Source organism: Nerophis lumbriciformis, linkage group LG04, assembly GCF_033978685.3.
Source record: "Nerophis lumbriciformis linkage group LG04, RoL_Nlum_v2.1, whole genome shotgun sequence".
Lineage (NCBI taxonomy): Eukaryota > Metazoa > Chordata > Actinopteri > Syngnathiformes > Syngnathidae > Nerophis > Nerophis lumbriciformis.
Genome location: NC_084551.2, coordinates 32893127 through 32905000, shown reverse-complemented (window position 1 = coordinate 32905000; position 11874 = coordinate 32893127). Strand labels below are relative to the sequence as shown.

General features: G+C 39.9%; 1 protein-coding gene across 7 annotated transcripts in view; it reads right to left on the bottom strand.

Moving 5' to 3' along the window:
- LOC133599943 (casein kinase II subunit alpha-like) overlaps nt 1–11655 on the bottom strand; it is an 18649-nt gene extending 6994 nt beyond the window's left edge. For 2 of the 7 annotated variants that reach the window (XM_061952831.1, XM_061952860.1), the window contains exons 1-11: nt 11511–11655; nt 10702–10793; nt 10474–10555; nt 9280–9408; nt 9082–9193; nt 8895–8996; nt 7779–7829; nt 7648–7707; nt 7475–7558; nt 7275–7385; nt 7092–7193 (exon numbers count right to left, since the gene is read on the bottom strand). In XM_061952831.1, the coding sequence (XP_061808815.1) occupies nt 7092–7193; nt 7275–7385; nt 7475–7558; nt 7648–7707; nt 7779–7829; nt 8895–8996; nt 9082–9193; nt 9280–9380 (723 nt within the window). In that variant the 5' untranslated portion in view covers nt 9381–9408; nt 10474–10555; nt 10702–10793; nt 11511–11655. Of the gene's footprint in view, nt 1–7091; nt 7194–7274; nt 7386–7474; nt 7559–7647; nt 7708–7778; nt 7830–8894; nt 8997–9081; nt 9194–9279; nt 9409–10473; nt 10556–10701; nt 10794–11416; nt 11469–11510 lie in introns of those variants that run through there. The other 5 variants (XM_061952845.1, XM_061952839.1, XM_061952853.1 and 2 more) reach the window with 5 other exon arrangements.
- Nucleotides 11656–11874: the final 219 nt, after the last annotated feature.

The window sequence follows — 11874 nt, the reverse complement described above, 5'->3', positions numbered from 1 at the left end:
ACACATGGTATAAATGTGCCTTGCGCGCATCCGCCAATGTAGTCCGACGATGTAGTCAATAAGCTCCCTTTTCTCTATCCTCCTGTTGTGGGGCAGACTGGGTCGGGCATGGACATGCATCCTTCTCTGTTGCCATTTCTAATAAAAAGTAGCGTATAGTTCGATCATATCTGTCAGCAGACTTGCTATGGAAGCACTAAAAACTACAACAATGTGGGCGGGGATAAGACACAGTAGCAGTGGAGGCACGTGATAAGACCGCCCACAATCGGCACATTCTGAAGAGACGGTCAGAAATCTGCTTGAAAACGTTCTGAAAAACATAATCCATGCAACATTTCAACAAAAGAACCACCGTTACATGTGATGTAGACTACAAAGAAGTGTTTTAAATGTAGAAAAAAATCACAATAGGACCCCTTTAACAAACAAAAAGGACCCATTTAACAAACAAAAAAATAAAAATACTTTGAGGGGAAAAAATATTGATCTACCGGTAATCGTATTAATATATATCATATACTGGTATTTATTTTATAGATCGATCCGCCCTCTTATGTGTCATGTACTGACTGCGACTGACACATCAACAATTGCATTACTATTACAGTTGTATTATCTTTTCTGTAACTCTTATGAAGCTACTTGTTAATTTCCTGTTTATAGCTGCTTACTTTCTGCTGTAACATGGGTCCATCTAAACTTTTTAAACTGTACTTCACTGTTGTTTCTGGCTAGTTTAGCGATTACCGTATTTTTCGGACTATAAGTCGCAGTTTTTTTCATAGTTTGGCCGGGGTGCGACTTATACTCAGGAGTGACTTATGTGTGAAATTATTAACACATTACCGTAAAATATCAAATAATATTATTTAGCTCATTTACGTAAGAGACTAGACGTATAAGATTTCATTGGCTTTAGCAATCAGGAGTGACAGATTGTTTGGTAAACGTATAGCATGTTCTATATGTTATAGTTATTTGAATGACTCTTACCGTAATATGTTACGTTAACATACCAGGCACGTTCTCAGTTGGTTATTTATGCGTCATATAACGTACACTTATTCAGCCTGTTGTTCACTATTCTTCATTTATTTTAAATTGCCTTTCAAATGTCTATTCTTGGTGTTGGATTTTATCAAATAAATTTTCCCCAAAAATGCGACTTATACTCGAGTGCGACGTATATATGTTTTTTTCCCTTCTTTATTATGCATTTTCGGCCGGTGCGACGTATACTCCGGAGCGACTTATAATACGAAAAATACGGTACATTATGTTTTTTTTAGTTGCTTGGTCGATTTTTACGCGCGAGCACAGTGGCTCCATCTACAAAAATGGACGCAAGAAACGTAAGTAGGGATGTCCGATAATATCGGGCTGCCGATATTATCGGGCTGCCGATAAATGCTTTAAAATGTAATATCGGAAATTATCGGTATCGGTTTCTAAAAGTAAAATGTATGACGTTTTAAAACGCCACTAACATGGACGTAGGGAGAGGCACAGAGTGCCAATAAACCTTAAAGGCATTTCCTTTGCGTGCGTGCCGTCCGAGTCACATAATATCTACCGGCTGTTTTCATCACAAATTATTGCGATGCATACTTGGTCAACAGCCATACAGGTCACACTGAGGGTGGCCGTATAAACAAGTTTAACACTGTTACAAATATGCGCCACACTGTGAACCCACACCAAACAAGAATGACAAACACATTTCGGGAGAACATCCGCACCGTAACACAACATAAACACAACAGAACAAATACCCAGAATCCCTTGCAGTACTAACTCTTCCGGGACGCTACAATATAAACCCACCCGGTACCCCCTACCCCGACCCACCCAAACCCCGCCCAACCCCACCTCCTCATAGTCTCTCTCAGGGAGAGCATGTCCCAAATTCCAAGCTGCTGTTTGGATAGATAGATAGATAGTACTTTATTGATTGCTTCAGGAGAGTTCCCTCAGGAAAATTAAAATTCCAGCAGCAGTGTACAGAATTGAGATCGAATTTAAAAAGTAAAAAGTAAATAATGGGGGTATAAATGGAAACAGAATAGAAAAATATTACAATAAGAATAAAAATAAAAAGTAACGATGAGAATAAAAATATAACAGTAAAATAAGAATATAACAAGAGAAACTAGGCAGTAGTGACCATGTTATGAAAAAGTATTGCACTGTTATTGTTTTGAGGCATGTTAAAAAAAATAATGCACTTTGTGACTTCAATAATAAATATGGCAGTGCCATGTTGGCATTTTTTTCCATAACTTGAGTTGATTTATTTTGGAAAACCTTGTTACATTGTTTAATGCATCCAGCGGGGCATCACAACAAAATTAGGCATAATAATGTGTTAATTCCACGACTGTATATATCGGTATTGGTTGATATCGGTATCGGTAATTAAGAGTTGGACAATATCGGAATATCGGTAAAAAAGCCATTATCGGACATCGCTACACGGAAGTTAACTTCATGATTTGTCGTTAAACAAGGACTAAAAACATAAGATAATGTTGCACCTTTCTTATGACACACAGCAAAAAGTCTTGCCTGTCAAAGTTGTTCCATCAGGCGGAGGTTTGATAGCGATCGTATCCAAAACAGCTGACTGTCATTAGCGCCGGCGGAAATGTCGCAAAGCCCATTTTGATGTGTCTTTTTTATTAATGTTCAGTGAAAATAGCTGCATGTTTACGTTCAAACATACATTAAGTCCTCTTATTATGTGTTTAAAGGCAGTGTTGTTGAGCTTGGAAATGACAGCGTACAACCGCGACGTCATCACAAGTCTCTGCTGAGTGGAGAGGTTTGGAACTCTACACTTTGGCCAGCGTTTGTAAAAGTCTGACGTTTTTAAGGACAAAAGTATGCGTCTGCGTTTGGACAAGAGGCCTAAACGCAGAGATAAGTATGCGTTTTTTAAGTATCCGTGTTCGTGTGGACATGGCCTTAACGAAGCAAAATGCCGTAAAAAAAAACTTAGGACGCCTCGACGCAGCGGAAATTCCTCGAATATATTTTGTATTCGAATTACTCAAGTAATTGTTTCAGCTCTAGATTCAAGTCACGCCAACTTCACTCTCTCGGCTTCCGTCTGCTCCAACATCTCACCCTTCCTTCGTGCTGGCTTCTATAAGTAGTTCATCCTCTGTATATTCAGCTTCAAAAGTGGCCTTATGGTTAGAGTATCCGTCCTGAGACTGGAAGGTTGTTAGTTCAAACCCCGGCTGAGTCATACCAAAGACTATAAAAATGGGACCCATTGCCTCCCTGCTTGGCACTCAGCATCAAGGGGTTAGAATTGGGGGTTAAATCACCAAAATGATTCCTGAGCACGGCCACTGCTTCTGCTCGCTGCTCCCTTCACCTCCCAGGGGGTGAACATGGGGACGGGTGAAATGCAGAGGATAATTTCACCACACCTCGTGTGTGTGTGTGACTATCGTTGAGACTTAACTTTATAAGGTTGTCAATCCTGATTTGTCCAAAAATAGTTGTCTTTAATTTAATACGATAGATCTAGTGCTGGTCAGGGGTGTCACCACCTCCAAAGTTATGGTACTCCCATATACTAAAGTGATGTCCGATCATTACCTTATAAAATTCAAAGTTCTGACTCATTGTCAACAAGCTAATAATAATAATAACTGCTACAGCAGCCGCAACATTAATGCTGCCACAACGATGACTCTTGCTGACCTACTGCCTTCAGTAATGGCCTCATTCCCAAATTATGTCGGCTCTATTGATAACCTCACTAACAACTTTGGCAATGCCCTGCGCGAAGCCATTGATAGTATAGCACCGCTAAAGCAAAAAAGGGCCCCTAAAAGGCGCACACCATGGTTTACAAAAGAAACTAGAGCTCATAAATGATCATGTAGAAAGCTGGAATGCAAATGGCGCACGACTAAGCTTGAGGTTTTCCATCAAGCATGGAGTGATAGTTTAATAACTTATAAACGCATGCTTACCTTAGCTAAAGCTAAATATTACTCAAATCTCATCCGCCTCAACAAAAACGACCCTAAATTTTTGTTGAGTACAGTTTCATCGCTAACCCAACAAGGGACTCCGCCCAATAGCGCCACCCACTCGGCAGATGACTTTATGAATTTCTAAGAAGAATATTGAACTCATTAGAAAGGAGATTAAAGACAACGCATCCCAGCTACAACTGGGTTATATTAACACAGATATGACTGTATATACGACAGATACCGCCTTCCAAAATAGTCTCTCTCTTTTTGATGAAATAAAATTAGAGGAATTATTACGGCGTGTAAGTGGGATAAAACAAACATGTTTACTTGACCCACTTCCTGGGAAACTTATCAAGGAGCTTTTTGTATTATTAGGTCCATCAGTGCTAAATATTATAAACGTATCACTTTCCTCTGGCACTGTTCCCCTACCATTCAAAAAAGCGGTTATTCATCCTCTGCTCAAAAGACCTAACCTCGATCCTGACCTCATGGTAAACTACCGACTGGTGTCCCACGTTCCGTTTATTTCGAAAATCCTGGAAAAAATTGTTGCACAGCAGCTAAATGAACACTTAGTGTCTAACAATCTCTGTGAACCTTTTCAATCCGGTTTCAGGGCAAATCACTCTACAGAGACAGCCCTCGCAAAAATGACTAATGATCTATTGCTAACGATGGATTCTGATGGGTCATCTATGTTGCTGCTTCTTGATCTTAGCGCTGCTTTCGATACCGTCGATCATAATATTTTATTAGAGCGTATCAAAACGCGTATTGGTATGTCAGACTTAGCCTTGTCGTGGTTTAACTCTTATCTTACTGACAGGATGCAGTGCGTCTCCCATAACAATGTGACCTCGGACTATGTTAAGGTAGCGTGCGGAGTTCCCCAGGGTTCGGTTCTTGGCCCGTCACTTGTTATCATTTACATGCTGCCGCTAGGCGACATCATACGCAAATACGGTGTTAGCTTTCACTGTTATGCTGATGACACCCAACTCTACATGCCCCTAAAGCTGACCAACACGCCGGATTGTAGTCAGCTGGAGGCGTGTCTTAATGAATCTATACAATGGATGTCCGCTAACTTCTTGCAACTCAACGCCAAGAAAACGGAAATGCTGATTATCGGTTCTGCTAGACACCAACATTTATTTAATAATACCACCTTAACATTTGACAACCAAACAATTACACAAGGCGACTCTGTAAAGAATCTGGGTATTATCTGCGACCCAACCCTCTCGTTTAAGTCACACATTAAGAGTGTTACTAAAACGGCCTTCTTTCATCTCTGTAATATCGCTAAAATTCGTTCTATTTTATCCACTAGCGACGCTGAGATCATTATTCATGCGTTCGTTACGTCTCGTCTCGATGCAACGTATTATTTTCGGGTCTCCCTATGTCTAGCATCAAAATATTACAGTTGGTACAAAATGCGGCTGCTAGACTTTTGACAAGAACAAGAAAGTTTGATCATATTACGCCTATACTGGCTCACCTGCACTGGCTTCCTGTGCACTTAAGATGTGACTTTAAGGTTTTACTACTTACGTATAAAATACTACACGGTCTAGCTCCAGACTATCTTGCCGATTGTATTGTATTATATGTCCCGGCAAGAAATCTGCGTTCAAAGAACTCCGGCTTATTAGTGATTCCCAGAGCCCCAAAAAAATCTGCGGGCTATAGAGCGTTTTGTATTCGGGCTCCAGTACTATGGAATGCCCTCCCGGTAACATTTAGAGATGTTACCTCAGTAGAAGCATTTACCGTAAGTCCCATCTTAAAACTAATTTGTATACTCTAGCCTTTAAATAGCCCCCCTTTTTTAGACCAGTTGATCAGCCGTTTCTTTTCTTTTCTCTTCTCCTCTACTCTGCTCCCCCCTCTGCCTTGTGGAGGGGGAGACACACAGGTCCGGTGGCCATGGATGAAGTGCTGGCTGTCCAGAGTCGGGACCCGGGGTGGACTGCTCGCCTGTCTATCGGTTAGGAACATCTCTGCGCTGCTCACCCGTCTCCGCTCGGGATGGTTTCCTGCTGGCCCCACTATGGACTGGACTCTCACTATTATGTTGGATCCACTATGGATTGGACTCTCACAATATTATGTCAGACCCACTCGACATCCATTGCTTTCGGTCTCCCCTAGAGAGGGGGGGGGGGTGTTACCCACATATGCGGCCCTCTCCAAGGTTTCTCATAGTCATTCACATCGACGTCACACTGGGGTAAGTTTTTCCTTGCCCTTATGTGGGCTCTGTACCGAGGATGTCATTGTGGCTTGTGCAGCCCTTTGAGACACTTGTGATTTAGGGCTATATAAATAAACATTGATTGATTTGTTGTCGATTACCAAGTCTGCCATGATTAGAAAACACACATTCGTTGCCAGAAGTTGGAAGTGCGCTGCTTTGGAAACGGACATCAATGCGCGGAAGAAATCAGGAGAGGAACACACCAACCGAAGACATGACCGAATAAAGTGATCAAAATACGGTAAATATTGTACATATTACATGTTGTTATGAACGTGTCTGTTACTATATTATATACAGACTTGTATGACTGATCTGATACTATGTAAGAGTGCAGAAGTGTTACTCCAGTGACGTGAATCTACAGAAATTACCAAAGAAGCTCGGAGTGGAATATTCAAAATAGCTGACTGAATTTGTGGCATTTTGTGATGTAAAGACGGCATTTTCACATAATGTGCGGAATGTAAATAAAATTGGATATGGTTTAATGGATAAAATGAAACACAATTAAGCATATAAAGTTAACTTGTTTTTCCACTCTACTGGTACTTTAAATCTGTATTCTTAAAATTACTATTGGTAATATACGGAGTTCTTATTTTTTGGGTTAAATTGTTTTATTAAGCCGGTGACATACTACAGCTTTAATGTTAATCTTTATCTCTTCCAAAACGTGTTCTAATGTGTGTTTGTGTAAAACACCAAATTATGTAAAAGTTGTCTAGCTGTTGATTTTAGATTATAGAATTTTAGCTCTGGTTAAAATGGGGGAACCAATATTTGAATAAAACAAACAAAAGCGATGGTCTGTTTCATCCTACCTGGTCGTAGTTATCGTGACCGTGAAAGAAAGGTTCCTTTCTGAAGATCATGCTGGCCAGCATGCAGCCCAAACTCCACATGTCCAAACTGTAGTCATACATCTGCACGAGAGGCAAAAAGGTAAATAGTTGACAAGCGTGTGCCAATCAGAAAAACTTATGAAAAAAGAAATATGACCTCACCTGGTAATCTACCAGCAGTTCAGGTCCTTTGAAGTACCTGGAGGCCACTCGCACATTATATTCCTGGTTTGGGTGATAAAACTCCGCCAATCCCCAGTCGATTAAGCGAAGCTGAACATTTACAGGAAAAATAGAGATGTTTTCATAATAACAGTGGAATAAAACGCTGTCTTTCTAGAGAAAAATGCGAGAGCCAATACCTTTCTGTGTTCATGATCGATCATTACATTGTGTGGCTTCACATCTCTGTGCATGATGCCCATACTATGGCAGTAATCCAAAGCCTAAAATGACAGCAGTGTTTATACATTAGTAGCAAACACTGACAAACGAGTGCCCAATCAAAACCATCACACAAAGTTGACTTGCTTACCTTTAAGATTTCGTACATGTAGAACCGTATGTCAAAGTCAGATAGTGTTTGATACAATTGCTGTAAAGCAAGACACATGTTATTAGATGTTTTATTCTAGAAAGGAGATGCAAGGTAGATTTGAACCATACCTTGAAGTCTGTGTTGTTCACATGTTCAAAAACCAAAGCAGGGGTTCGGGACTACAAGAAAAGTGAAATTACGCAACACTTTAAAAGCAAGTGTAACTATTCACATAAACAAGGTATATGCAGATTTCAACAAGTCAAATTTTGTCAAGACTTTTAAGACCATAAAGAATACAATTTATGACCCATTTCACATCCATAGTGGCAAAAACAACATGAAGGAAAATCGGACAAATATGAATTTATTCACAGCGCTTTCACATTGGAATACAAAACACTTTGCCTAACTAAAAACACCAGAAGCCTCTCTATTGTAAAGTGAACCAATATATGGTTGAAAACCAGAATTGCATATTGGCAAACTTTGTTGGTCCTATGATGAGGTTGTGGCTTGTCCTGGCTGTACCCTGCCTTCTGCCCTGGGATAAGCTCCAGCATCCCTGCTACCCCAAGAGGGACAGGCGGTGGAAGATGGATGAATAGATGTAATAGCCATGGTGTGCATGTGTTACACACAAAGTTTTGAATAAATGTTTAATTAACTTAAGTGTGCTTACGTACACAATATTATTTTGTGCAATGACAGATGTCTGGGGTAGCAAATCTATGTTGTATGTTTGTAATTAGTATGTGTAAAATTAGTTACGAACAAATTAGGGCCGTCAAAAATAACGAGTTAACTCATGTGAGTTATCCCCAACAATTATCGCATTAATCATGTATATACGCAGATTACCGGTAATTAATCGTGGATGGTTATATGAAAGGCAGCACAGGTTTATATGATCAATGATCAGGTCAGCGCAAAGATGAGTGAGGAGACTGACTGGTGTGCTGTGCTCTCTGGTAAATTTCACTTTAAAATAAACCCCGACAGAACTTTAAATACAATTGTTGGCAATGTTTGAACAATTAATTGATGTACATTGAAGTAAAACATTTGAAAATGTTCCTGTATGACACTGAATAAAATTGTATTTGTGTCAAAATATTGGGGTCGTTATGTTAATTTAAATTATACGAACAAGTAATAATCTGTGATCAATCATGACAAATACAAATTAAAAATTGTGATTCATCTAATGGAAAATGTTATTATTTAATCGTACAAATACATACCACAGGATCCTTGACAATATCTAACAGTGAGATGATATTTGGGCCACCCCTGAGGTTCTCCAAAATCTTTATTTCTCTCTTAATTTTCTTTTTCTTCACCGGCTTTGCAGAAAAAGACAAAAAGCAACCATTGTTGGAATTCCAAAACTTTCTCATACATTCTGCCACATAGACAGAAGAGCCTTACCTTTAGTATTTTGACAACCACTTTTTCATTGTTTGTGATGTTTATAGCTTCAAAGACCTCACTATATTTGCCTCGCCCAAGTTTTCTGACTAGCTGATAGTCGTCCTGGTTTCTGAATGGGCAACAATGTTTAGATTAACAACATTTTCAATTGATAAAGACTACTACTTGTGCTAAACCAGTTCACATTTGTCTTACCCCCACTCAACAACATGGGACTCGTAGTCCCAGTATTCCCTTGGTCTCTGTGTGTTTACATCAGGGTAAACTCGAGAGCGGCTTGGGACAGGGCCAGACATATTCTACACGGAATCTTCTCTAAATCTCCTAGAGCAAAACACAGCAACAATGTCACCACTAGTTAGAAGAATATTTATTTTCAACTAAAGACATGATAGGGTTGCACGATTTAAAGAAACAAAACTTGGATTTTCTCTCTCCAAAATTGCGAATAGATTTGCAACTTTTGTATTTTAAACCTAAAAATGCCTAAACTACCGTACAAAAATAACGAGTGAAGGAAGACATGATACTTTTAGACTGTCAACATATTCTTGTCTGAAGGTGTCACACATTAGAACAAGATGCAATAATTTACTTGACAAAGTATTTGGCTTTAAGCAGACAGACTGTCTACATCATGCTCTTAAATTCAAGAAATACGATAAAACTATACGGTGATTATAATGTAATGTAATCATATACAATAACAATATAAAATATTATACACTTGTATTTCTCATTACTGTAAAATTGTTTACCATTGTACTGTAATTGGAAGGTAAACAAGGGAACAATTTCCCTTGTGGATCATTAAAGTTTGTCTAAGTATAATTCTAAATAACTTTATCCTAAATAAAAATACTTACATTTCTGCTAGCAAAATGTAACGTCAAAAATAAATATTGAACATCTTGAAGTGCATTTTTTACCAGTTGGAACAACAGGGTCAGACGTTGTCTTGTTTATTTCCATCATGTGATCACGGCATTATCGCTCGTTCGTCCGTGATTGCCCATCCAATTTGAAGCTGAAATTTTTCAGCGGGACATTTGGCCTTGTAATCATATGTTTATTCCCTTAATTTATGTCATTTTGCAGACCTGGTGAGTCAAGAGGCTGTCTGTATGTGTGTCCTGTGTTAAATAAACACGCTCAGGTGTTGACAGTGATTCCCAGAGAGACATCTTTCTCGCTGTTTGAGCGAGAGACGAACAAATACGACGCTCAACAATTCTGACAGGCAAATATGCCTGTCACTCAAATGCCGGTGACGGTGGGAGGGGGAAAAAACTCAGCCTCTTGCAGTTAATTATCGCACTAATTAAATGTTGAACTTATGTTGATTAATCGTGCAACCCTAAGACCTGTTCACAGTAATCACATAAATACCTGGACGGTTTTCTCCAGGATGATGGTGACAGATGAATTGAAGTGAGATTAGTTGCGATGCCACTGAAGTTGGAAAGCTACTCTGGCAAACATATTAAAGGCACATTGTTAAAGCTTGGATATGTGACTTCAAGTACCTTTCTATGCAAAATTAATGGATCCTTGCATGAAACTAATTACATTACATGGCAGACAATATGTAAAAAGGTAAACTACTAAAAAAGCCACCTGGGTGTTAAATGGGGGCATCCAACCAATTTAATCAGGAGGTACAGGGTTCAATACAGTCATCACTGGGGGCAACCGCAAGGGAATATCTCCTGTCAGGGAAACAACAAAGTAGGTTGATTAGAATCAATGCTGTCAATGAGTCAAACTATGCTAACGCAAGCCATTTATTATGGTTTTAACGTCTACATTTCTTTGATGTAGCCGAGCAACTAATTCACTTAAATGATGCGATCGAGTGTCACGGGACTCGGGGCGGTTGTGGCCAATTTAAGAAGAATTGAATGAACAGGGCGGGTATACGCGGAAAACCTTATTGGTCCCCGGCCTGCACAAGTGCTAAGAAGCTAATGCTAACCAGCGGGCAAGCCGGCTAGCTGGCTGGGATGCTAACTGCTTAGCATTAGCTCGTCAAGTGTGAAGGAAAAGCCGGCTGGAAAGTCACATATAACACAACGTGCAAGCACCGCGAGGACTTGAGGACACTGTATATTAAATACTTAGTAGTAAAAGGCAACAATCGCTTAGTCATATTATCTTCATTTATGTTGAGCCGACGTAGAAGCTTCGAAAAATGTATTTCCTAGAGCTAAAAAGTGCTAAGCCAACATGCTAATAGAGGGGGGAGTGAATAGCCTGCTTTGGATGGCGAGGCAACTGGCTGACAACGCCTTAAAAACACCCTACAAGCAGCAATGTGGCCGCGGAGAGGTACCGAGGCTGCTCTTCGTGTTCCCAGCTGCCCTTCTCTGGTAAAAGGCTTAACGGCAGCGACAAACATACGACGATTTGTGCTAAAATACGATTACCTCTCAGCGTTGCTGGGACGTCAATATGGCGATGCTTGGGATCAAGAGCTTAACACGAGCGCAGTTACCGGCAGGGGGCGCACTTCCCTTGTCTTTTTCCGAGGACTTTTTTGGCTGCATCCGCCTCCAACAGGTCGTATTCAAGATGAACTTTGCACAAGAATCCAACATTTCATCTTCGCTGCGTTCCATTTGATTTAGATAGTTTTTTGACACTGCGGGTATTTAAAAAAAATATATATCTGGGGATAAATATTAGGCCTGCGAATCTTTGGGTGTCCTGCGATTCGATTCAATATCGATTCTTGGGGTCACGATTCGATTATAAATCGATTTTTTTTTCTCGATTCAACGCGATTCTCGA